Below are 26973 nucleotides of genomic sequence, written 5' to 3' on the forward strand. Positions count from 1 at the left end.
CATCTGAAAAAGAAACTGAACAGAAGAGCGTGACTCCATTAGCCAAAGCTGAGCAGGTTACAGCTTACGTTACGCAGCGCGACTATTGCTCTAGTTCACAGCTCGACACTGGACGGTGCGGCTCTGAGCAAATCCACAGACTGATCAAGGATTCAGAGTCAAAACTAATCAGTTAGGAAGGCCTGTTTTGAAACTCTGCCCCATCTGTTTCCACAGCAGAAAGTCCAACTCCACACTAAAGAGATGTGATAGAAAATCTCCCCGCTCAGTCAGAGGACACTGTCTATGGGAGGAGGAGTTGGCAATAAGATTTAGAAACGGGAAACAGTATTTCTAAAGTGACTTTTTGCTTTCCTGTTTTAGGCTTTGCACATATGTTTTGCCCTGATATGTACTATCCTCCCAGAGGACTGTTAATTCATAAGGTGGGAGGAAGGTATTAATCACCAAGAAAGCACAAGGTTTTCCACGAGTAGATATCAATTCTGTAAATGTACCTGATCAAGCAATTCATTATAAATATTCCAGTGCAACCAAACGGTTTTATCACCTGATCTGGCTCCACATGGCAGCCCGTGACCTGATGGGAACAAAGATTTCCTGCTCCAGGAGATGGGCAGTAGTTAAGATTTGGTGAAGCTGGACTAGAGGTATTTCTGTAGAGAGAAGTGGGACTATTTGGGAACTATTTTCCTTTCACATAATCTAGTTCCTAGATTAAATGGGAACCCAGAAAAGCAGCGTGGCAATAACTAGTTGATGTTCCTACTGTTCCGAGCTGAATGCTTTCTGCTGTAGATGAGTGTTCTGAAAAACTTTACAAGCTGCATTTAACCCTGAGAATAGAGCTGCAGATTTTTTTACTATGCAAACAAATCTTTAAGACATAATTGCACATTTACTGTATATAACAAAAATCCATAACGCCTATTCAAATATTCAAAAGAAAGGTGCTACTTTTAAGACATTGGAGATTTTTGTTCACAAAATCTTATCTTTTCTGCAATTATTTTTAATATTATTTCACTTGGCTCGTCTCTCTCCTCTAATTCATTGCACGTCGGGAACAATAACTGGGCAAACACCTCAAGTGTGAAATAATATTAAGAAATAATTTTGAAAATAAAAGGAGAGCCATACCCAGTCGTTAACTTCTGAAACACATCGCTACCATGGTTATATCATTTTAAAACCTACAATGTTTCTCTTTCACCAGCAATAGAGAGATTTCACATTTACCTCAGAAGAAAAATACTCAGTGCTGTAATGAATATGAGGTTCTGTTTAAAAAGTTAAGATGGGTCTGAAATACAGTAATATGGCGTTAGCTGTCTATAGAGAGGGATATGGGTGCGTTCTTGCAGAAGAGATACAAATGGAGTCTTTGCAGGATAGGAAGATGAAACGTGCTTTGTGTTATACTAATGACTCTTTCACCTCTCGCTCCCCATCCTGTTTTTTCGCCTCACTAGGGGCAGCTTGAGTCTCTGGGCTTGGAACTGGTGCTGCAAGAGCCAGGCCTGGGGCCGTTTCCACGTGTGTATCACAGTTGCCATAAATCTCGTTCATTTTGTCTGCAATTAGTCCTTCTTTTTCCGGTGCTCCCTCTGCAAAGACGCCCTCCTCCTGACTATGCCTGTACAGATAAGACGCCTGTTTCATCGACCGCTTTAGTAAATACCTTCGGAAGGCTCTTTGGATTTTTATGGCACAGACTTCTTCGTGCTTCCTTTTCAAAGTCGTAATGATGGGTTCATAGGAAACCTTGGATGGGTTGGCAGCCATGAATTTCTCCTCCATTGTGGCTTTCAAGCCATCCATTTCTCCTGAGTCACCCAGCACTTCTTTAGTCAGCGCAAAGAGAATATCCAGACAGTGGATTTTATCTCCGACAACCATCGGTAAATCCATGGTGATTAATTTAATCTTGTTTGGTTTGGCAATCTTGAGTGGCTCTTGCAAGGTGTCTACAAAATCCGACATCACGCTGTACGCGATAAACTGGGTGGCATCTGGATCAAACTTCTCCCATGTTTCATAGAACATTTCAAAGTCATCTTCGCAGAGTGGTTCGCTGCTCTCCTCTGTAGCCACGTTGAAGTTCTCCAAGATGATGGCGATGTACATGTTCACAACGACCAGAAAGGAGATGATGATGTAGGTGCAGAAAAAGCAGATGCCAATAGACGGGTTGCCGCAGTCTCCTTTTACTGAACTTCCGGGATTCTCCAAGTCAGGGTCGCAATCCGGTGGGCCACTGTTCAGGATAGGGTTGAGGAGACCATCCCACCCGGCAGACGTCGTGATCTGAAACAAACAGATGATGCTGTTCCCAAACGTCTCGAAATTGAAGATGTCATCGATCCCAGACTCCTTCTTGACATAGGCAAAGTTGGACATCCCGAAGATGGAGTAGATGAACATCACCAAGAACAGCAGGAGGCCGATGTTGAACAAAGCAGGGAGAGACATCATTAAAGCAAACAAGAGAGTCCGGATTCCTTTTGCTCCTCGGATCAGCCGCAGAACACGCCCAATTCTTGCCAACCTGATCACCCTGAAGAGGGTGGGGGACACAAAGTACTGCTCTATGATGTCGGCAAGGCCGATACCTGAAAAGGGGTGCAAAGAAAGTATGCATGGCTAACTCCATGAACTGAAATAGTGAAGCAATGGGTAACCTGCTCTGGGTCTACGTGCACCCTCTGTGCTGGAGAGCTGAGGAGGTGAATGCATGATTAGCAGAGGACCATAACCTCACATGGGCTGGAAAAGGCCTCAGGAAAGTTCCCTAGCCAGTGCTGCTGCATAATCCTGTGTTCCCTGTGATTTGCCATCCAGCCACCATCTAAGAATCCACCATGTCCCATTGCTATTTGCCCCATTGCCTGATGTGTTTCATGGTTGAAAGGTTTTGCTCACTGCTCAGTCTAACCCTTGCTCTTTGCTGTTGCCCTCTGGCACGTCTCTCTTGCTAAATGTGACAATCATGCTTTAGGCCCTATTCTTCCACACAGGGAGAACAGGGAGAGGCTGGTGAGCAAAGACGGTGCAGCAGTTAGCGCAGTAGCACTGAATTTGAGGCATTCTGGCTTCGAATCCCAGCTGTGCCACAGACGTCCTGTGTGATCTTGGCCTCATCTGCCTCTCTGTAACAGGGGGAATTGCCCTGTGCCCCAGGGGTGTTCTGAGGATACAGTGGGAACTGGTGGCCCTTATTATTTTGAATATACGAGTTTATCTAAACCAGCCTTGTAGTGCACATGCAAAGCTTAAAATGTACCAACTCGTCACTAATGAGACACGCCCTCCCAGAAACAACGAGCCCCCCTGAGCCCTTGCTGCACCCCAGTCCATGCTAGAGGGGTGTGCTGTACACTTCCTCCTGCAGGCTGAAAGCGGGGAGCAAGGGAGCCCTCTGCGAGGTGCCTGGGGTTGCAGACAGACCTGAGCCCCTTGGAGAAGGGGAGGTCTGCCCATGTAGGATCCCTTTATGAGTGGAACCTGGGGAGTTGCTTTCGGTGAGAACGTGGGGTAGGATTTGTGGGAAGCACTTTAGGGTGCATGCTCAGGGGAGGTTTTAGTGCGCACACAGGAAGGAGTTTTTTAGGGTGAGCACCTGGGGAGCAGGACCAGGTTAAGGCATAAGCACAATGGGCCCCTGCACTTGGAGTCATGTGAATCTCAGCTTTAATATATATAAATAATCATGTTTCTAGCTCTCCTGGTTGTGAAGAAAGTCTTGAAAACAGGTGCTGAGCATGACAATGCAGAGACAGCTGTCTGAGTCTGCAGACAGCCTCAGACAGTTGCTCTAAAAGGGGTGAAATGTCCTATGCATCCCTATGGGCTGTTAACTCTGAAACCCACTGCCACCCTCCCACCTCTTCTGGGGTGACTGATGTTGGTAGGGTCCCCCCCACACCGAGTTCTCTATCTGAGGAGGGAGGCAGGGTGGAGATGTGTCCTCCCTCCTTAGGGGTGGACTTCTGCCCATCTGAACAGTGCTCAGGAGAGGCCCAGTCTGTCCAAAGAGGAATGGTGATGGGTTTCTCAAAGTGGCTCATAGAGGGTGTCCACTCCTACCACCACTCCAGCAGGCACAGGAACAGTGGCAGAGCTCAGGCTCCAAAGCAGGGCCATGGGTCTCCCAGGTAGGGAGGTGCCACCATATCCATATTTCCCATCTAGACATTTCTTCTCTATCTTGGTTGCTACAGAACCCACTTGGCGGCTTGCCTGAGTCAATGGAAATGCAGCTGGCGGCCAGCACTTACCTCCGATGGAGAGGATGACCACCACAAAGTCGAAGATATTCCAGCCAATGGTGAAGTAGTAATAGCGCAAGGCGAACATTTTGAGCAAACACTCGCCCGTGAAGATGACGATGAAAATCATGTTGATATTGTAGAGGATGTTGATTTTGGTTGGGCTTTGGTCATCTGTTTCAGCCATCATGGTCACCATGTTAAGACAAATCAGGACCATGATGATGATGTCAAAAGCTTGCTTTGTCACACAGTCAAACACCAGCCCCTGACATTTGTTCTTTAATACATGGAACGAGGGTGAAGATGAAGGCAGAAGGACAAGCCAGGAGGTGGAATGGACAGACAGGGCACAGCAGAGAATGAAGACAAAAACGGAAAGAGAAAGAGAGAAACAGTGTTTAGAAGAGGACAGAGACCCAGCTGTCTTATCCCTTGTGCAGTGTGATCATGCAACAAGGATGTGGGCCCAGAGCCTCCCATGAGAGTTAGGCACCTAAATATCTTTGAGGATCTGGGCCGTGCTGCCTGGAATGCTGTGGGCCCCTCACCTGCTGCTGAGGTCAGTGGGTGTTGCAAGATGGAGCCTAGCTGGCACATGTCTCATATGTTACGATGTAATAATGACATGTCTCCCAAGCGCCAGGCTCAATGACTGGGCCTCCCCACGAGGGATCGTTATTGAACCCTAATTAATGCCAGCTGCATATCATGGCAAAAATGGGAAAGGTCATCACTGAGTTTTGGGGAGGGAATGTCTTTTATTGGACCAAGTTGTGTGGTGAAAGAGAGAAGCTTTCAAGCTACAGAGCTGGGACACTCTCCGGACCTTTCCCAGGCTCTGTGTGGCTCCGAAAGCTTGTCACAAGCTGGTCCACTAAAAGACAATCCCTCCCCTACCTTGTCTCTCTAATATCCTGGGACTGACATGGCTACAGCAGCACTGCAAACAGCATTTGAGTTGTACCTGTTCAAAAAAGTCAAAGTCACAATCGTCTAATTATTAACCACCCCCATTTTCTATTCTAGGACCGTTAACAGCTGCCAGGAATAGGGAAAAGCTGAGGATTTTCATAAGAGCTGGGTCAGACCAACGGTCCATCTAGCCCAGTATCCTGTCTCCACGAGCAACCACTAAAGAGCTTCAGGGGGAGTGCACAGAACAGGCCAATTTTTGAGAGATCCACTCCTTGTCTTCCCCTCCTAGCTTCTGCCACTCAGAGGTTTAGGGAGACCCAGGGCATGGGGTTGCATCCCTGGCCATCTTGGCTAATAGCCATTGATGGCCCTATCCTCCATGAACTAATTAATTCTTGTTTGAAACTAGTTATACTTTTGGCCTTCACAACATTGCCTGGCAATGAGTTCCACAGGTTAATTGTACAATGTGGTGAAAAAGTACTTCCTCTTGTTTGTATTAAATCTGCTGCTTATTAATTTTATCGGGAGACCCCTGGTGTTTGTATTGTGGGAAAAGTAATTAACACTTCTCTCTTCCTTTTTGCTACACCAGTCATCATTTTATAGACCTCTGTCATATCCCCCCTTAATTGTCTCTTTTCTAAGCTGAATAGCCCAAATCTTTTTAATCTCTCCTCGTATGGTAGCTAGGCCAGACCCTTGATTACCTTTGTTGCCCTTCTCTGAACTTTTTCCAGTTCCATTATATCCTTTTTGAAATGGGGCAACCAGCACCGCACGCAGTATTCAAGGGCTGGCTTTAGATAGTGGCATTGTGATATTTTTGTCTTGGTTTCTATTCCTTTCCTAACGGTTCCTAACATTCTGGTAGCTTTTTAAACTGCTGCTGCACACTGAGCAGATCTTTTCAGAGAACTCTGCAGTGACTCCAAGATCTCTTTCTTGAGTGGTAACAGCTAATTTAGACCAGTGGTTCTCAATGAGGGGCCTGGGGCCCTCGAGGGGCCACAAGCAGGTTTCAGGGGGTCCACCAAGCAGGGCTGGCATTAGACTTGCTGGGGCCTAGGGCAGAAAGCTGAAGACCCACCTCCTGGGGCTGAAGCCAAAGCCTGAGCAATTAAGCTCTGCAGGGCCTTCTATGGCACAGGGCCCCAGGCAATTGCCCTGCTTGCTACCCCCTGTCGGAGAAAATGGGGTTGTTATACAGTTTTGGTCACAAAGCACAATACATCATACTTAGTACATAAGTGGTGGTTTTAACATACACACAGCTATCATTAACTTGAAAAAGTAGGTGTCCTGTCAGGATAGTTCCTTGTCCTCTACCCTTCCAGCAAACATTATCATGAACAGTGACAACTTCCCCTGGCTTCAGTTTATAGATACACTGAGCTGTGGTGGTTCTAACGGCCAAAATGTCCATTGACTCCCTATTCTTATCCAAAATGTCAGGTGTTATTCTAGGGACACTGACTATAAATCAGTTAGGTATATCAGGTGGTCTAATTTCCCAGATGTCTCGGTAAATAATTCAGTCCCACATTCATCCTCCCCATGGACCCGTCAGGATTCGGTATATGGGAGCCCACACCCCCCTAACCGGTCCAAATGCTTGGAAGGAGCACTGTAAATGTTCACACTTCCACCCAGAAAGTGTCCATGTATGTCTCCCTGACCACAGATCAGATGGTTCCTGATGTGTCTGTAAGGGCAGTGGGCCAAGTCTGGTCTAGATCCCACTGCAATGCCTTCCCAGCCTCAGTGATATTCAATACCATCTCTGTCAGTAACTTCTTGGTCATAGAACTAAGGGTGGAAATGACATGTAACTCACCAACTCCAGCCTGTACTTGGGTTAGTTGAGCTCCAGAAATAAGGCTAGTTGCCTTTTCTAGTTGGCCCAATTTCTCATCATGTTCTTGGCTTTTAAGAATACTCCAAATGGCTGCTGCACTATTGGCCCCAGCCCACAGGGATCTGGTTAATTCCCCCTTCTTCCAGAGGAAATAACCCAAGCTCTCTGTGTTGTGCTAATCTAATGGCAGCCCCTTGTGAGCAATTTTGGTATGTAAAAGTGATCTGGAAACTGGATAAAGGCAATGTCATTTAAAATCCAATTAGGGAGGGCAATACATGCTGAAGGATTTATCCAAAATACAGGGCGCAGCCTGTAGAATAAACCCCAAAATCCAATCAATACCACATTCCCAAGCAGGGGTCCCACAGATTTCTTCCTGCCAGTGTATAATTCTTTGTTTCTTCACCAGGGTCAGTTCTTAATGTCCTTTTTGGTCAGGAATTCCTGGACTTTGGCAATGTCAGTGGAGTGAGTGTTTCTTCTTCTTTCCCAAAACAGTTGTGGTTCAGCATTCTACAGGGGAGAGGTTGCCAGCACATCACCCTGTAATGGTTTTGCTTTTTCTAGAAAAGTTTAAAGGCACAGTAGATCTGTCAGTGGACAAGGGAGAGATTAACGAGCACTTCACCTTGTCCTTTTTCCCTGCTGTCCAGAAAGCACAGTAGAACTAGAAGAAGGAGTATGTTGATCATCAGTAGAAGTGTCCTCCCGAGGTGGAGGGGTCTTTTTTCAGTGAGATGCATGGGTCCAGGCAGGTAGTCCTTGACATTTCACAGCAGTGTTGGTGGTTAACAGGACTTGGAAAGGGCCTTTCCAGCGTGGAGCCAGAGCAGTCTTTCGTTGATGGATCTTTATGTAGACCCAGTCTCCTGGTTCCAACGAGTGGCAAGGTTGCACAGGATCCTTCAGTAGTGCTTCCTTCACCTGTGTATAAAATGACTTAACACATTTCATTAGTGCCTGACAATACTTAAGCATTATGTCATCCATCAAATGAATGTCCATCTGAGCTGGGGTTAGTGGGGGTGCAGCTGGTAGTCGCACTGGGCGTCCTGTCAAAATTTCATGAGGGCTGAGTCCAGTCTTTCGATTGGGAATGGCTCTCATACCCATCAGTGCCAAAGGAAGGGCATCCGGCCACTTTAAGTTTGTTTCAGCACAAATCTTGGTCAGTTTATTTTTTAAAATCCCGTTCTGGCGTTCCACTGTCCCAGCAGACTGTTGGTGATGAGGGCAGTGAAGGTTGTGCTGGATCTGCAAAGCTGCACATAACTCCTTTATAATCTGTCCAGTAAAATGAGTTCCACGATCACTGTTGATACTCACAGGGATGCCAAAACGTGGTACAAAATCTTTAAGCAGAAGTTTCACAACAGTCCTGGCATCTGCTTTCCTGCAGGGAAAAGCTTCAACCCAATTGGTAAATACATCAACTAAAACTAATACATATTCATAACCACAACATTTAGACATTTGAATAAAATCAATCTGAATATTTACAAAAGGTCCCCAAGGAGGAGGGTGGGCTGCCCGCTTAGCTTTAACAGCTTTACCAATGTTATGCTGTTGACAAATCACACATTGTTGACAGTAGGAATGTGCTACAGAAGGGAAACTGGGTACACACCAATCTCGGTTAACTGCAGCAACCATCCCCCCTTTTCCTGGTTGTCAGCCAAGTCTTAGCTGTGAGCGGTGTCCTTGACTGGGGCCAGCGCCTTATCCTTAGACTGAGCATGTTAGCTATTCTTTTTTCTTCAGTTAATTCATTTTGTTCTTTTTTCTTCCCTTCTTGGCTTCTTTTAACCTACAAAGGAAACTTCCACTCTTCACTCATACACCTTTTTCCATACCATGAACACATAAATATTGCTGTTATACAGTACTTTAGTCTTATGATTCAATGTATGCCACATATACCCTTTCACTAAAATAACTTTATTACAGAGCTTCGGAGCAACAAGCCAGGACAAGCACACCCACTTTGAGGAGTTCACTCAATATAACCTCTAGTCCAATAGCTTCCCACCATCCCCAGCCCTCTGGCTAGAAATCTGAGGTAGCCAGAAGGATCCCATGTACGATATGGGGAGTGGGTTAACTTTTCATGTCCTTGCTTCCAAAGACTGTTAATATGCAAATTTTAACAACAATTTTCAATTAACAATCTGGCCAATGAAGTTGCTTTTTCTTATTTAAGGAAATGTATTAGACTTTAGTATATCACATTTTCCTGATGTATCCAAACACTTTGTATTCTAAGTGGAACAAAACAAGTATCTGCATTCCAATCCAACCCTTCCGCTTGATTTCAAACCAGACCATCCCATGAAAATATTAAACACAACAATTCTGGCCACGAGACAAACACCACAAGACAGGACATAGAACACAAAACATAATTCCTATTGTGCCAGTAAATGCATGGTACATTAAATGCTGTTCAGCTGGCATCAGTTTTCTTTGATTATCTGAAAGACAAAAAAACAGATGTCTACTCCTTCTGGGCAGTCAATCATTGCTTAAAATATACAAATACCCTTGTTGATTTCAGGCAAAACAGAGGAATTACCCCATATTTTCTTGTATTTGTTTCATAGGCAGCCCAGGTTTCAGTGGCTTCTACCTTATCAGTTAGATAATTTGCATTAATACAGTTGCTTTCTGGCTTGCTTCTGGATCCAAAGCTATTCACAACTTAAAGATTCTTACCTTAAAAGGGACATAATTAACTTTACCAGAATTTTGATGGCTTTTTTTACTTCTAACTCCTGCTTTCAAACACTGAAAGAAAAGCACTTCTTATAGTGCCCCTTACAGCTTAATAGGATTTCAATGACATAGCACTGTATACATTCTTTAGCTAATTCAACGAAATTGTTTATAGCCAAATGGTTGCAATATAAGAATTTCTTTGCCTGAATCTATTTACAAACATTTCAAAGACACCAAGAACCTTCCTCTTTAGCATTTTTACAAAGCTCAACTGCTGTTCCCTGCAGCAACTACAGAGTTAACGCTTCACTCTCCCTTAAATCACTTGCTTAAATCACTTATCAATTCAAGTATCAGAGGGGTAGCCGTGTTAGTCTGGTTCTGTAGAAGCAGCAAAGAATCCTGTGGCACCTTATAGACTAACAGATGTTTTGTAGCATGAGCTTTCGTGGGTGAACACCCACTTCCTCGGATGCTTGCATCTGAGGAAGTGGGTGTTCACCCACGAAAGCTCATGCTACAAAACATCTGTTAGTCTATAAGGTGCCACAGGATTCTTTGCTGCTTTTATCAATTCAAATCACCATTCCAAATATTCTCCTGGGTATTTGAAATCCCCATGCTTATACTTACTTACTTCTTCCTTCCACTACATCCTCAAAATTTTCCAACCTGTTTTCCAGTCTGTTGCCTGCCCGCTTGGGCCTGATCCTGCTTTTCTGGCTGAACCGTCCCTTCCATGGGCACTGGTTTGTTCCAATACCAGTTTAGCTAGGAGGGTGGGCTTCTCAACTAGCCCCCACCCTTCCTGGTCTCTTCTCTTAAACATTCTTACTCACAAGGCTATTTGAATCCTCCCTCATGAGGCTTGCCACCTGGGCAAAACGCATGGCCCATTGGCGTTTAACTATTCAATTTCCTCTTGTGGCAAACACACTGCTGTTACGGCATATGCTGAGCACAAATGGTTAAATGTTAACAAGTCCCTGAAGGACTGATACTTGCTTAGCCAGGGCTTCCTTTTCTAACTGGAAGTCCTGTCTCAAGGCCTGCAACTTGCCCTGGGCGCAGGTTTGAGTTACTGCCTGGTTCATGATCTATGCTCTTAATTGCTCAATTCCAGTTATCAAGTACACATCTCTTCCCTTTTCTCCAACTACTCTATTGCCCAGTCCTGCTATGACTGGGGATAGATCCACCTGCCACCCTTCCTGGTCAACCAGGGTGGAGAGAGGAATGCTAAACCCCTCTCCAGTTCTCAGACTTACTGCGGCTGAGAGTGGGCACACCTTTAATCATGTAATCCTCAACATATAACACCAACAGTACCAAGGAAAGCAAACATAAAATAACAAGGGTAAAACAAATAGATGGTGTAAATTCTGCAGGGCTCCCCCATTCTCAATTGCTCATCAAACTGTGACAAATTTCTGTTACTAATCTCTCTCTCATGTCAGGTGATCAGGCTGACACTGCAGGACATTGGGGGAAGATAAAGAAAACACACCATATAACCGAATTTTAAAGCTTCATTAAAAATAATAAAACAACAATGGAGAGAGTTGGGAACGCTCCCACATCACTCAGGAAAAACATGAATGCTCCAAGCCCTAAGTCACTTTAATACTCACACATGTCCAGACTGGCCACGTCTGTGTATAATGTTCAGAGAAGGGGAATAGATGGACGGGAGATTATCCTGTATACAGCTTGTCCAGAATTTCCAACATGCTTCCGCTCTTGGGACGGCTGTTCTTTTACACCGTGTAATCTCCTGCGGTGTCTCTTTCAGAGATTCCAGTCCAGGTCAGCTGCCTGTGGCTTCTCCAGTATCACCAAGCCACACCAGCTCCAGGGTCGCAAAGGCACTGTTGGATCTCACTGGACAGTTAAGCTTTGCAAATGTAATCTCAGTTCTGTAACTTGTATTGCCTTTGGTTTGCCTCTGTCTATATTTTTCCCACAGCCAGCTAGGGCCGAAAGCAGTTTTTCTTTGCACTTAGCATAGTCTGCATTGATTCTTGACCTTGAACGCAGAGCAACTTTCTCTTTATCTCTAAGCCAAGCTGAATTTCAAATTAACCCGTTCCTAGACAAATTGCTCACACTGTGTCAAAGGCTTTTTGGTGATTAAAAGCTCCTCTGAGATGTATGAACTTATCTAGATTGAAGGTACCTTCTAGTGGGCATTGTTTAGATGGATTTTCACGCGTGTAAAGATTCCAATTCTCTAAATACCTGCAGGTTTTAGGACCATAATGTACGTACATGTAATATGCTGGGGTACCCTTAGGGGGTGAGGTGGAATGTTTAGACTGTCCCTCCCCCATTTTCAACTTACACACACAGGGAGGGTGCCCTGTCCGCGCTAGCGCCTCATAAACAAAGGATCTCTCCCTACAGGGTACTCAAACAGGAGAGACTAACGAGGATGACCACTACTCTCCTACACCTCCCTTCAGCAAAGAGCGTCGGCTAGTCTCTGGGAGACGGCGCCGCTTACTCTGATTGCATCCAGTGAGATGATCAGACTGTCAGTAGCCCACACAGAAAGGAAAGGGGAGGGAAGATGGGTTCACATGCTCCTAGACCCAGGTAGCTTCCTCGCCGGACGATGCCAGGCTGAGTCAGCCCACCGTGGGTCGGATCTCCTAAAGATCCCCTAGTTACCGGGCTTGTGTTAGAGTAGTCCTGGTCATGAGCTTTCGCTTCACAGGGTACTCTGGGCATCTTCTGGTAACAGTCACTCACACTGGTGTACACACACACACACCAAGGCCTTTATTTCCTATTACCATGATACATCTTTACCTGGTCCGGACCCAATACCATGAGGCGGTATGACAACCCCTCTTGAGGCGGTAAAAACCCCTCAGCACCGGTGCATACCTAATGCATTTACCTATGCATTACCTTATGCATTTACCTTATTGGCCAACTCAGCAGTTCCCAGTACTGCTACAAACTAACCTTGTTGGGGCCTTTCCCCAATACCACTTGCATCTGATCTTGCTGCACAGTCAGTAAGTTCAGATGGCGTGAGCCCAACAGAGACAGATGTCCCCACGGACAGTCCTCCTCCGATACCCCAATAGAGATTTCAAAAGGTCTCATACCTCTCATGTGGCGCCATGGGGTTCGAAGGGGAATGATCCGTAGTAGCCGTCTGTGGGTCGGTGGGCGTTGCCATCCCAGACGAGCCCCCAAATTGTCGGAGAAAAACTCAGTTCTCGCTTTTTCTTTTGGGTACAGCAAAATCAAATACTTTATTATTTCTCCAGTAATTACAATGGAGGGAGAGAGTGCCCTAGGACACAGGGTCGCCCCAGTCCCGGACAGGTCTCTCAACTAGTAAACAATTACAGCAAGCATTTATACCTTTATTACAGACAATAACTAGCAATAATACAGACAAAGAAAAAGCAAAAACTGCATTTTGTTTATACATAAGCCATCCTGCTATCTTATTTTTCTCACTCCTAGAAGACACCAGTCTGCATATTTGGTTATCAGTTGCAAGGTCGTAATAACTTTTTACACAGTTTCTTTCCCTCTCGCCTCACACCATCCTCGCTTCTGCAAGTCTCACGTCATTAGGGTTACAGTGTGGCCTGACTCTTGCTAACTGACTGACATGCATTAAGATCCCCTTCAAATCCTTGTTAATTCTTCCCCTACTTCCACACCCCTAAGGCCGACCCTGGCTTTTATATGCAGAAAAAACAGTTGTTGTGGCCCAGGTGGGCTGTGGAGTTCTTATAGCACGTTGGGGGCGCCTCAAAAAGAAAAAGCTTGAGAACCCCTGATTTACACCCCATCATTAGAAGCACTTGACTATCCTCGGCACCTTTGAAAACCTGAACCCAAATGCTTGGCAGAGCCAAATGTGCAGCAATTGCTGGGGAGGTAAAAGACCAGAGGTGAAATGCTGCTCCCAGGGAAATCAATGGGAGTTTTGCCTTTGGCTTCAATGTGGCCAGGATTTCACCCCAGGCCCATGTCTGAGCAAACCCTGAGCATCATGGAGTTTGCCACAAAACTCATTGGCCATTATGAACATCAAGCTGTAACACTGACACATTTCTGGGAGTGTGACATGAGGCTCAGCAGAAAGGAAAATACATACACTACGAGAAACAGCAGTTCAAAGATGGAGCAGTGACAGAATTGTGTTTGCTAGAAGGAGAACAGCTGCGCGCCATTGGGAAGTTTTAAGGAAAGGAAAACTTAAAGAAATCCAAATGAGCAAGTGATTTATAAAGCTGAAGTAGAAACAGCTAACAGGAAAAGGGGATTTGGGAGGTGGTGTCACAGGAATAACAATCTCTCACACTGCCCTTTTCATCAAGAGATCTGAGCAAGCTTTCCAAAGCACATCAGTATTATTTTCCCTATTTTACCACTGGGGAAACTGAGGCACAAGCAGGTGAAGTGACTTGTCCAAGATCGCCCAGCAGGTCAGGGTCAGAAATGGGATGAGAACTGGGTCTCCTGATCCCCGGTGTCTGCTCTAGCCACTAGGCCACGCTGCCTCTTCCCCTCACAGAGCTGATGGGCTCAGCCAGATTCAAAATTCAAAGGTGGTGGCATTTTTAAAACCGCTGCCACTCTCACCATTCCAACAACCAAGTGGCTGTGCTCGTGGTCCCAGCAGGGCCCTTCGGTCCTAGCTGCATTTGAAATGGTTGGGAACAGCTAACGCGCTCAGCACGCGCTCTCAGCACGTCCTGCCAGATGCCCACCCGTCCTGGCTCGGCCTCCAGAACAGCATGGGCTAAACTGGCTTTATCTGCTTTGTGGGTCTTGAGCCTTCTGGGGGGAAGCTGCCTGCTCCCCCACAAGTGCTCCCCTTGACTGCCCAGAGAGGCACCACATGCCTTCCCCTGTCTCCTGGGCTGGGGGAGCTGCCTCTCCCTGGCTAGCCATTGCCCTCCATTATCACTGTCCTGCCTCCCCTCCATACCTTTCTTCCTCCCTTTTGCCTAGGAACCGCAGGCAGGGGGATGGAATCACCTGGGCTGGACGGTAACCAGGACACGGGGCGAACACTCGGTGCTTGTGAAAAGGGCGATGGGACAAGAGGTGGGCAGGACGTTGGGGCATGTCTCAGCCAAGAGACAGCAGCAGGACTCTAGCACCATGGGGGGGGCATGGAGGAATCCCCCACCTAGTTTCCTGGGAGGTTTCCTCTCCACAGGGCTGATTCTGGGAGATGCTAAGTGCCCCCCCCCACACAATGCACTGAGCACGCTCAGCTCCCAGCGAGGAAGTCAGTCCTCGGCGCTTCTCAGGGTCGGCGCTCGGCAAGTGCTCAAGCAAGTACTCAGGGGTACCTGGGCAAGTACTCAGGGTCAGGTCCTGGCCCCTTGGGGGCGAGCCCTCAGTTAGAGGCAGTTCTTCTGAAGTCGGAGCAGGAGTCCATAACAAAAAGAAACCAGTCTATGGTGCATTAAATCCTCCACTAATACTGTATGGCTGGAGGGCTTGGTTTCTCAGGGCTGCCTCTCTGAAACTCCATCCTGGCTGCTTGTTGCCAGATGTAAAAGCATAGGAGCTCTTTGTGGAGCGGAAACAGTGATCCGAGGCGCATCACAAAACCTGATTCCCCCACTGGACACCTGGCCCTGGCTCATGCTTGTCGGCACCTTTTGTGTTTCTAAACACCCCTCCCACTAGCCCTCAAATGCTTTTAACATGCCATACGTGGGGCCTGGGGATTGGCTTCTGGGGCTTCTTTGATCCAAGCTTTTTCATGGCGTTGTAGTATTTCTTCTGCTCCTCCGTCATGAAGATGTCCTTCCCTCCAAAGTATAAAAGGAATCGCCATTATTAGACTTGGATACATTTTGGTTATTAACAAGCATCTGCACCAGCTTCCAGTAACACTGGGAGGAATTTGCTGCTCCTGGCAAGTCTTGGGGCTTGGCTACACTACAAAATTACGTCGACTTAAGTTGAAGTACAGCCACCGCAGTAATTAAAGCAGCGGTTTATGTCCACACTATGCTCCTTCTGTCAGCGGTGCATGTCCTCCCCAGAAGTGCTTCTACTGACTGAAGGGAGGCATTGCGGGGCACTGACAGCTGGAGTCTCCCTGCCTCAGCTGTCAGCCAGGCACATGCCTCACAGTTGCCCCCACCCTGGTGCTGACAGCCAACAGGCGATGTAAGTAACGCAGTCTCTACACGGACACTGCATTGCCCTGACCACATTAATCTAAGCACTACACCTCTCACAGGGGTGGAGTTATTAGGCTGGGGTAATGGGTGACTTATATCACTGGAAGTACCGTTGTAGTGTAGACACTGACACAGTGAGGTCCATGTTAGCTGCCTTATGCCAACCTAACTCTGTAGTGTAGACCAGGCCTTGCTCTGCTGGGGGCAGCTTCTCCTCGAGCTCAGACTCCCTGTCCTCTGGCTTTTAGAGTCTTTTCTGCCATGCTTTTCTTTACTCCACCCAGGAATGGAGCCTGATTTAACTGCAGCCATGCTTTAGCCAGAGCTACCCACAGTGGCTCATGTCTCCTTCCTTGGAGGATCCCACCAGCTTAACAAGCACTGCTGGCTCCTGAATCCCAGCTGCCCTGGTGCTTCCCAGCCCGTCTGGAGTTCCCCGTAATCCTCCAGGTCTTTTCCTAATGGAAGCAGCTCAGTGTCATCACCCGACCCCTCCCTCCCCACCCCACATTTCCCCAAGGGGGGCAGGGGTTGCCCATGGGTCCCACCCCTGGAATCTGGGGTTCACTCTGAGACCAACTGGAGTGCAGGGGATCCCTGGGTGCTATGGCACTGTCCTCCTAGGGGCTCTGTGCCTCCACAACACCCCTGAGTGCCCAGTCCCAGGCCCCTGGCCCCCCAGCGACCCCAGAAGAGCACGGAGGGCCAGGCCTGGCAATGCTGATGCTTCTGGGGTCCAAATTGCATAGAAAAGACCCTGCCTCCCTGCACCTTCTTTGGTTTTTCTGAATACTTTCCAGGCCCCCTTTACACACCGTAAATGAGAAACCCCCAGGCACAAAGCCCAAGATGTGACTTCTCAGGTTCCCACAGGGAGCTCATTTAGCATCCCCAGGGATCGGGAAGAGTGGGCGCTGGCACGACAGGGAACTGCCCAGGGGATTCTCCGCTCATGCACAGCAGCGCCTCTGCTCCTAGGCTGGGTCTGCTCCTGTGTCTGACCTCTCACTGTGACCCACGCCCCCAGTCTGCGCCCTCGCCCAGGAGCTGCAATTCACCGCCCACACAGAGCGCTCCTTCCTGGCCTGCTCCTGAAGCTCTGTGCTAGGGATGACTGCGGGCAGTGCTCTGGGTTGTGCAGGAGGCCAGACTAACTGATCCCAATGGCCCCGTCCGGATCTCCAGGGTTACGGGAATGCCAGGAGCCCAGCCGGGCCAGGAGAAACTTATCTTTTTCTTTTGCTGGTTGAAGTTGTCGATAATGACGCCAATGAAGAGGTTGAGGGTGAAGAAGGCGCCGAAGATGATGAAGATGACGAAGTAGATGTACATGTAGAGGTTGGTCTCATACAGCGGCTGTTCTTCGATCTGAGTGAGGAGAAGGGGACGCGTGAGTGGCAGGGCACAGCCCACTCACTCCCACCAGGCATGGGGTCACTGCTGCACTGCAGGGGACTGGGAATGCTGACAACCCAGCCTCCCCCCCCGCCAACATTGGGGCCCTGGCACAAAGAACAAAGAACGCACCCTGCTCTCCTCTTCCCCCAAGGCCCTGCCCCCTGGCCAAGCTGGAAGCTGGAGCCGGCCTGTGGTAAGAGCTGCCCAGGAGCCTGGGCCGCTCTGCGGAGCTCCGGACCCTCCACCTGCCCTGGAGACGCTCTGAAAAGCTCTGAGCCGCAGAACGTCAGTCTGCCCCGGCTGCAGATGTCATGAGGGAAGGTCAAGAGCAGCTCCCGGGACGGGGGGACTGGAGGGCTTGGCTATGGGAAAGAAGTGGGGGCATAGGGTGGGGGGACAAAGCTTCTGTCGTAAACATATGGCTAAGGGTAGCATAAAATCCCTCCGTTACCTGTAAAGGGTTAAGAAGCTCAAATAACCTGGTTGGCACCTGACCAGAAGGACCAATGAGGGGAGAAGATACTTTCAAATTGGTGGGGGAAGGATTTGTTTTGTCTCTCTGTGTGTTCTCTCCGTGTCAACGAGGAACCAGGGCAGGGAAAATACATCTCCTAAAGCCACACCTGGACTAAGCATCTAAGGCTATGTCTACACTACCTGCCGATCCGGATCGGCGGGTAGCGATCAATCTATCGGGGACTGATTTATCACATGTAGGGTAGACACGATAAATCGATCCCCGATCGCGCTCCCGTCGACTGCTGAACTCCAGCTCAGCGAGAGGCGGAAGCCGACGGGGGAGCCAACGGGGGAACCGCGGCAATCGACCCCGTGCCGTGAGGATGCAAAGTAAGTTGAACTAAGATACGTCGACCCCAGTGTAGACTAGGCCTAAGATTACAAATTGTAAGTAATAGGAAGGAAATGCGTTAGATTATCTTTTGTTTTAGCTTGTGAATTTTTCCTAGGCTAAGAGGGAAGTTTATTCCTGTTTTTTTTTTTGTAACTTTAAAGTTTTCCCTAGAGAGGAATCCTCTTTGTTTTGAATCTGATTACCCTGTAAAATTACCTTCCATCCTGATTTTACAGAAGTGCTTCTTTTACTTTTTCTTTATAATAAAGTTCTGCTTTTAAGAACCTGATTGGTTTTTAGTGTCCTAAAAACCCAAGGGCTGGTCTGTGCCCACTTTGTTAACCTATTTGGTTGGTATATTATTCTCAAGCCTCCCCAGGAAAGGGGGTGAAGGGGTTTGGGGGGCTATATTGGGGAAACAGAAACTCCAAGTGGTTCTTTCCCTAAATCTTTGTCTAACTCACTTGGTGGTGGCAGTGATACTGTTCCAAGGACAAAGACGAATTTGTGCCTTGGGGAAGTTTTTAACCTAAGCTGGTAGAGATAAGCTTAGGGGGTCTTTCATGGGGGTCCCCACATCTGTACCCTAGAGTTCAGAGTGGGGAGGGAACCCTGACAGCTTCTGTCTCAGAAAAGATGGGGAGATCTGATAGTTTGGGGTCAGCTTGGAGCACTTTGGAGGGGGCTGGTTTCTGGGGGGCACTGGCAAGACAAAGGGGGAGGGTGGCGCCTGCAGAATGTGTGATCAATGAAACATCAGGCTGTGTCCTGTTCCCACGGTTCACTGCTCAGCTATGGGACAGGGTGAGAGCTCCACCCCTCCCTTCCCAGCTCCTCTGCCCCTCACCAGCCTGCCAGTGCCAGGGGGCAGAGCACAGAGAAAGTGCCCCTCAAAGCCCTAAGCCAGCCCCAGGGCCGTGCTGAAGCATGCAGGGCAGGGCTCCTTGTCCCCGCATGCCCTGTGAAACCTGGCGTGTCGCTTCTCGCTCTGTGTCACCTCACCTCGCGGGAGTCCACGGCCGCATACATGATGTCCATCCAGCCTTTGAAGGTGGCCTGCCGGGACAGCACAGAGCAGTGGAGTCAGTCCCCAGGGGAGCTCAGCACGTTGGCTGCTGAACATCTGGCCCCTGGGCTGTGGAATAACCAGGCTTAAATTCCTGCCCTAACTCAGGCAGAGCAAAGGGCTCCCGCATCCCTCAGAAGTGCGCTAGGGTCTGTCACAGCCTCTACCGCTTGCACCCGAGATTCCAGCCGAGATGCGAGGAGCCTCCCCAATGAATGGGTCGCTGAAACCGAGCCATGTCCAGGGGAAGTTCCCCCTTTGACAAATCGGCATTTGGACAAAAAAACCTCATGTCAAAAAATTCCCAAGCAGCCTGCAGTGGAACAACCAACCCCCCCACCCACACTCCATTCGGGGGGAGAAGCTACACTGATCCCTGGAGATGGCGCTTTACGTGTGTCTGGGGAGCCGGGAAAACTGCAGTGTCAGGCAATGAGGCAGGCTGGTGTCAACCACTGAGCTGGGCCGGGAGCTGCCTCAACCTCCAGCTTTGCTAACCAGAAGTCTAGCTGACTCCTCGGCTTCCCAGTTAGCTTCCGGGCTGCATTTGTACAACACACAGCTAAGTGATCACTGCCGAGCTGTTAACCTGTAGCACCTGATCCTGAGTCTCTGGCAATCGGGGGGTTGGACCATTCACTGCACCAGGAGCTGGAGCGGGCTTGGTGTTTGTGACTAAACAAAAGAGGGTGCATGTCTCGTTTCCTGCATTAGGTGGCACGACACCGCTGCAGGGGAAGCTGAGCACCAGACTGGTGATCAGCTAGGGCTGCACTGACCTGCACTGATCAGCTAGGTGCCAATCTGATCTGGAGAGGGTGACCTTGGGCAAGTCCCTTCCCCTTTCTGTGCCTCAGTTTCCCCCACCCCCTTCTGTAAAATGGGGCTAATCATTGGGTCCTGTCTATTTTTCCTGTAAGCTCTTTGGGACAGGGACGGTCACTCACTCTGCACTAGCACAGCAGAGCCCTGGTCTTGGTCAAGACTCTAGATGCTCCTGTCCGGTACATCATGATAAAACAGAGCCCAGCGACCTGATGCCTAGGGACTGCAGGGGAGCCTCTCACTCGGCATCTGACAGCTGCTCTGGCTGGGGGCTGTGCTAGCCTGGGGTTACCCCAGGCCAAGAGCTGCCGCGCGGCGGAGTACTTACCACCTGCAGCAGGGACAGGTAGCCCAAGCCCACGTTGTCGAAGTTGACCTTGACGTTTACCCAGCGCACCTGGTTGGTGTGGAGCAGCGCCAGGCAGTCGCTTTTGTTGTTCACCTCGCTGATGTCAAAGAGCTCGTCCGTAGTGGTGTTGATGCACCGGTAGTATTTCCCCGCAAACAGGTTCACCCCCATGATGCTGAATATCAGCCAGAAGATCAAGCAGACCAGCAGGACGTTCATAATGGAGGGGATGGCACCCAGCAGGGCGTTGACCACCACCTGCAACGGGAGGGGAGAGAGGGGCTGGGCTGGCCTGCAGGAAACAACTCGGGACCTGGCGAGTGGCAGTTCTGTGGCTGGATGCTAGCTCTGCTGTTCGGATGGAATTACAGGTACCCCACACCTGGGAGCAGATGTGTCTCCTCAAAGCCACCTGGACAGGTTATTGTGCTGCAGGTGCAGTTACCTGGAGTTCCTGTGTGAGGCACACCCCCCCACGGCCAGATCTGAGTCTCCCCACTCCACATAGCCGAGGAGCACACGGGATGCGCCGCCCGGGAGAGATGGGACCTCGTCTAGCTAGAATGGGATTGTCAGGGACTGTCTACAGTGCAGTCAGAGGTGTGATTGCAGCATGTGTAGACATACCCACGCTGGCTCTGATGTAGCTAGATCACTGAGTGCCAATACCAGGAAAGTCAAAGTAGCACGGGCAGTGGCACAGGGTTAGTACCTTGGCCTCCTGGGCCTGCCCCTCCTCTTCCATTTCGAAGCTCTAGGCCGGCACTGTGGAGGAGAGAGGAGCGGGCAGCGGGCCAGGCACGGGCCAGATGTGGTGCAATCAAGGGCTGCACTTTGAGGGCATTAAAGTCCCTCATTGGAGCAACTGGGCTTCAAAGAGTGAGTCCCAGAGGAGAACATCTACCCAGCGGGCTGCGTTACCTCCAGGCACCACCAACGCCAGCGGGAGAGCGAGTCCGAGTCTACTGAATACAATTTGGGGGCCTGGCCTCTCTGTGCCCACCCAGTCCTTCCCTCAGCTCTGTGCAGGCAGCCACAAGCCAGGCAGGAAGTCCTGTCCCCTGCCCTCTGTGAGCACTTCGCACTCCCCATTGCTGGGTCTGTAAGGGAGCCAGTGTTGCCCACTCATTGCGAGTCTCAGGATAGTTGAGGATCTTGTTAAAGTCCCAGCTCCTGGAATCTGGTGATTTCATGAGCATTCTCGGCGTTCAGTAAAGAAGCAATGAGTCTGGCCCTTGTGATTGCAGAGAAAAGCTTCAACATGTGACCCCAAAAGACCAGCAAAGGACCTTGCCAAAGTTACTAGTTTTAGAATCTCATGATTTTAGGCCGATCTCCAATTTCCGAAGGCTGCGCTTTGGCAATGCGGGGCAGCCATTTCCTCTGCAAAGCCCTTTCTAGAAGCACCAGGGCACAGCTGGCTCTGTGTCCAACACATTGGTTCCCTCGGCCCTCACACCAAGAAGTACCTAGCGGTTCTGGGTCTACCAGGTGCCAACGACTCAGTCAGTCACACCTAGCCAGGAGACCTGGCGAAGGACCTACCCTCATGCCTTCGAATCTTGACAGAGCCCGCAGTGGTCGCAAAGCCCTCAGAGTCCTCAGCGATTTGATGGCGCCCAGTTCGGAATAGCCCAGCCAGTTTGCTGTCAAGCTGATAATGGAAACCTTGGGAGAGACCCAGAGCCGTTAGCAGCGGCGCTGATAGACCACAGGCAGCTCCAGAGGGGATGGCAACCTGCATAGGCGCTGACGGCCTCTGTTCCCAGGAGGGTGCTCGACCCCTGCTCTGCCCCAGGCCCCGCCCCCACTCCACCCTTCCCCCAAGTCCCCACCCCGCCTCTTCCCACCCCTGCAGGGCCTGTGCCTCATTCCCCATCCCTGATGGACATTCCCAGCAGGAGGGTTGGCGCTCAGAGGCTCAGCCCACTGATTACGGTGTGAGCCTGGGGTTAGGGGACTCTGCTTCTTTGCACATGTCCTGGGTGACCGTGGGCCAGTCCCTTGGGGGTGAGCTACACAGCCTGGGCCCCATAGGTGGTGCATGACTCCTGTGTTGGGGGAGGCTGGGTGTGAGCGCTGGAAGCTCCCAAGAAGTGAGGGAGGCCACTGGCACCTGGACCATGGCCCCAGCTCCTGCTCCGCCCTGAGCCCCTCCCACCCAGCCTCTTCCCGCAGGCCCCTCCCACCCCGCCTCTTCCCCCAGGCCCCTCCCACTCCGCCTCTTCCCCCAGGCCCCGTCCCCACCCCACCTCTTCCCCGGGGCCCCGTCCCCACCCCACCTCTTCCCGGGGCCCTGCCCCCACTCCGCCTCTTCCCCGGGGCCCTGCCCCCACTCCGCCTCTTCCCCGGGGCCCCTCCCACTCTGCCTCTTCCCCTGCGGCTCCCCCACCTGCCGCTTGCTCCTCTCCTCCCCGAAGGACCCCCTGCCTGCTGCTTGCTCCTCTCCTTTCCTGAGCTGCCCCCTCCCCCACTGCTTGCTCTCTCCTCTCTGCCCCCACCCGCTGCTCATGTCTCACTGCCCCCTCCCCCAAGGCCCTGCCCCTCGTGTCTCTCTGCCCCCCCCCCTAGAGAGGCATAAGCGGTGGGCAGGGGGTGTAGGGGGAGAGGCAGAGCAGGGGCAGGAAGAGGGGCGAGGCCTCGGGCAGAGTGCAGGCAGGGCCACGGTCCGGGCACCAGTGGTGCCCCCACCTCTCGGGAGCTTCACAGGCGGTGGGCCCACAGCCCCATTTGGGGAGACCGAGCCTCTCCTACCCACTGCCCATGCCAGGCAACGAGCCTCTGAGCTGGGCCGACAGACCCAGGCTTGCTCTGCCGTGCTACAAGCTCTGTAGACGCCGCGGCCCAGGGTCTGGCACCTCGGGAGGGCTTCACACTCCAAGCCCTGGCCTCAGCTGCAGCTTCAGTGCTGGGCTTTGTGGGGAAGAAAGGGGGCCAGTGCTGGGGAGGGGGAGAAGGGGGCCAGTGCTGGGGAGGGGGAGAAGGGGGGCCAGTGCTGGGTTTGGGGGACAGAGGGTCAGTGCTGGAGTAGGGAGGAGAAGGGGGGTCAGTGCTGGGTTTGGGGGCGACGGGGGGTCAGTGCTGGAGTTGGGGAACAGGGGGTCAGTGCTGGGGTTTGGAGGATGCAAGAGGGGTCAGTGCTGGAGTTTGGGGTAGAAGGGGGTCAGTTCTGGGTTTTGGAGGAGAAGGGGGTCAGTGCTGGGTTTGGGGAGAAAGGGGGTCAGTGCTGTGGTAGGGAGGAGACGGGGGTCAGTGCTGGGGTTAGTGGGGAGAAGATGGGTCTGTGCTGGGTTTGGGGCACAAGGGGCTGTCAGTGCTGGGGTTTGGGGGAGAAGGGGGGTCAGTGCTGGGGTTTGTGGGTAGAAGGGGATCAGTGCTGCATTTGGGTGGAGAAGGGGGTCAGTGCTTGGGTTTGGGGAGAAGGGGGTCAGTTCTGGGTTTGGTGGAGAAGGGGGGTCAGTGCTGGGGCAGGGAGGAGAAGGGGGTCAGTGCTGGGGTTTGTGGGTAGAAGGGGTCAGTGCTGGGTTTGGGGAGAAGGGGATCAGTGCTGCGTTTGGGTGGAGAAGGGGATCAGTGCTGGAGTAGGGAGGAGAAGGGGGTCAGTGCTGGAGTTTGGGGGACAAAGGGGGTCAGTGCTGGATTTGGGGATGGGGGTCAGTGCTGGGGTTTGGGGATGCAAGAGGGGTCAGTGCTGGGGTTTGTGGGTAGAAGGGGTCAGTGCTGGGGTAGGGAGGAGAAGGGGGTCAGTTCTGGGTTGGGAGGAGAAGGGGTCAGTTCTGGGTTTGGGGAGAAGGGGTCAGTGCTGAGGTAGGGAGGAGAAGGGGGTCAGTGCTGGGGTTAGTGGGGAGAAGAAGGGTCAGTGCTGGGTTTGGGGCACAAGGGGCAGTCAGTGCTGGGGTTTGGGGGAGAAGGGGGGTCAGTGCTGGGGTTTGGGGGAGAAGGGGGGTCAGTGCTGGGGTTAGTGGGGGGTCAGTGCTGGGGTTTGGGGGTTCAAGAGGATCAGTGTTGAGGTAAAAAGGGGTTCAGTGTTGTGAGTGTCACTCTTAGAGTGGAAAGGCCTTTTCGAATGGGATGGTTTTCAGTGCTCACTCTGCATTTGCCTGCTCTCTGGACGCCTGTCCCACAGCCAGGTCCCCAAACAGGGATCTGGGCCATGTCAGAGCATTATGTGCTGGAGCCACATTGGAACACTGCACCCTGGAACGCTGCTGGGAGCACCCCATCAAGCCCAGTCCCCCATCCCACTCAGCGTGGGAGCAGCCTGGGCTGTGGCCTCTTTTAGAGCCTGCATGGAGCAGAGATTCTCCATTCTCAGACTCAAATGGCCCTTGACCCAGAGATGCTACATTTCCCGTGCCCCAGAGCTACTCCTTTGCCCTTTGCTGCAGAAATATCGGCTGATTGCTAATGTAAAGCTCCAAAGAATGGAGATGCTCTTTCCTGCTCCATTGCTCGAGCAGCAACTTACATCCACGATGAGAAAATCGAGCCAGCACCAGGCGTTGGTGAAATACACCTTGAAACCATAGGCCACCCACTTGAGTAGCATCTCGAGGACAAACACGTAGGAGAAGATCTTGTCAGCGTGCTCCAGGATCGTGCGGATCACCTTCCGCTGCTCAATGTAGATGTCTTCAAAAGCCTAGAAGAGGCGCAGAGCTAGATGAGTTGGGCTTCCGTGAGATGGGCTCCCAGCAGAGGAATTCACGGCTACAGTGGGACAGGAGAGCAGCAGCCAGACTGAGGCCTTTCTCCTTTTGCTACATTTAAAGGGCTCTGGTGGTTTTAAAGGGCAAAAATTTCTAAAGCACTTCAGTGACTTAGGAGCCAAAAGCCCATTTTAAAAAGTACAGACACTTAGTGCCGGATTTTGAAAGGTAGTTGGGCACCCAAAGGTGCCAATGAAATCAATGGGAGATAGGCACAGAGGGCATTTGAAAATCCCACTGTGTGCCTATTTGCACCTTTAGGCACCTAAATACTCTGAAATTCTGAGCCCTTGGAGCCTATGTCCATTGACAGTGGCACTCCTAAGTGCCTAAATCACTTCTGAAAATTGGACATGGGCCCCTAAGTCTAAGTGACTTAGCAGGTTTAAAACAAACAAAAGGAAGTATTTCTTCACACAATGCACAGTCAACCTGTGGAACTCCTTGCCAGAGGATGTTGTGAAGGCAAAGACTATAACAGGGTTCAAAAAAGAACTAGAGAAGTTAATGGAGGACAAGTCCACACATAAGACACATAAGAAAATGTTACCCCCAGAGTTGCAGGGAGGAAAGTCTCAGGAATGCAAACAAGGACTGATTTTTGTAGCCCAGATGTTTTCACTCCAAATATTTAAAGGGAACCAAAACCAAGCTGATCCATGACTTATTGTCTGACCAACTTCAAACCCAGCACTCAAGCACTAGGACAGCAAAGCAACCAGCTGCTAATGCTAAACCAATCAATACAATAATCTTGTCTAATGGGTGTCCCCTGACAGCCAGGGCCACAGAGCGTATGAAAAGTGATAAAACCATCCCCGTAAAATCAAGCCACCATTACGAAAAAGTTCTTCGGCAATGTTGAAGAGTGGGTGGTATTTGCCAAGGGAGAATGGACTATATGCCCTGCAGCCCAGCCACCCGAGCAGACCCACAATCATCTAAGACATGCTAGGGGGATGGATCTGCAAAAGCTGTGATTTGTCTCTGACACCATCTTTCAAAGAGCAGGGCCCTGGGGCAGTGGAGAGGAAGGGTGTCTCCTGGAGCTTTGGGAGTCCCTAGGAATGGCCAATTTTGGGGCCATTCCAAATAGGAACAAATTAAATGAAGTCTCCTGGAGTGTGCGGTAGTTGTGAACAATCTCATTTATTCATCTAAGTGAATCATTAATACTGAACATAAGAACATAAGAATGGCCACACTGGGTCAGAGCAAAGGTCCATCTAGCCCAGTGTCCTGTCTTCCAACAGCGGCCAATGCCAGGTGCCCCAGAGGGAATGAACAGAACAGGTCATCATCAAGTGATCCACCCCGTGTCACCCATTCCCAGCTTCTGGCAAACAGAGGCTAGGGACACTCTCCCTGCCCATCCTGGCTAATAGCCATTGATGGACCTGTCCTCCATTAACCTCTCTAGTTCTTTTTTGAACCCTGTTATAGTCTTTGCCTTCACAACATCCTCTGGCAAGGAGTTCCACAGGTTGACTGTGCATTGTGTGAAGAAATACTTCCTTTTGTTTGTTTTAAACCTGCTGCCTATTCATTTCATTTGGTGATCCCTAGTTCTTGTGTTATGAGAAGGAGTAAATTACACTTTCTTATTTACTTTCTCCACATCAGTCATGATTTTATAGACCTCAATCATATCTCCCCTTAGTCTCCTCTTTCCGAAGCTGAAAAGTCCCAGTCTTATTAATCTCTCCTCATACAGCAGCCGTTCCATACCCCTAATCATTTTTGTTGCCCTTTTCTGAACCTTTTCCAAGTCCCAATATATCTTTTTTTGAGATGGGGCAACCACATCTGCACGCAGTATTCAAGATGTGGAC

The 26973-nt window shown here is 50.3% G+C and overlaps 1 protein-coding gene across 1 annotated transcript in view; it reads right to left on the reverse strand.

Moving 5' to 3' along the window:
• Positions 1 to 1035: 1035 nt before the first annotated feature.
• The window catches only part of LOC120385062 (sodium channel protein type 4 subunit alpha-like), a 127511-nt gene continuing 101573 nt past the window's right edge, over positions 1036 to 26973 (reverse strand). Inside the window, 8 exon segments of the mRNA XM_039504163.1 lie at positions 1036 to 2612; positions 4278 to 4548; positions 15466 to 15570; positions 17172 to 17309; positions 19195 to 19248; positions 20412 to 20690; positions 21978 to 22100; positions 24901 to 25074. Coding sequence (XP_039360097.1) covers positions 1417 to 2612; positions 4278 to 4548; positions 15466 to 15570; positions 17172 to 17309; positions 19195 to 19248; positions 20412 to 20690; positions 21978 to 22100; positions 24901 to 25074 — 2340 coding nt within the window. The 3' untranslated portion in view covers positions 1036 to 1416.

Source organism: Mauremys reevesii, linkage group 17 (genome assembly GCF_016161935.1).
Source record: "Mauremys reevesii isolate NIE-2019 linkage group 17, ASM1616193v1, whole genome shotgun sequence".
NCBI classification, from domain to species: Eukaryota; Metazoa; Chordata; order Testudines; family Geoemydidae; genus Mauremys; species Mauremys reevesii.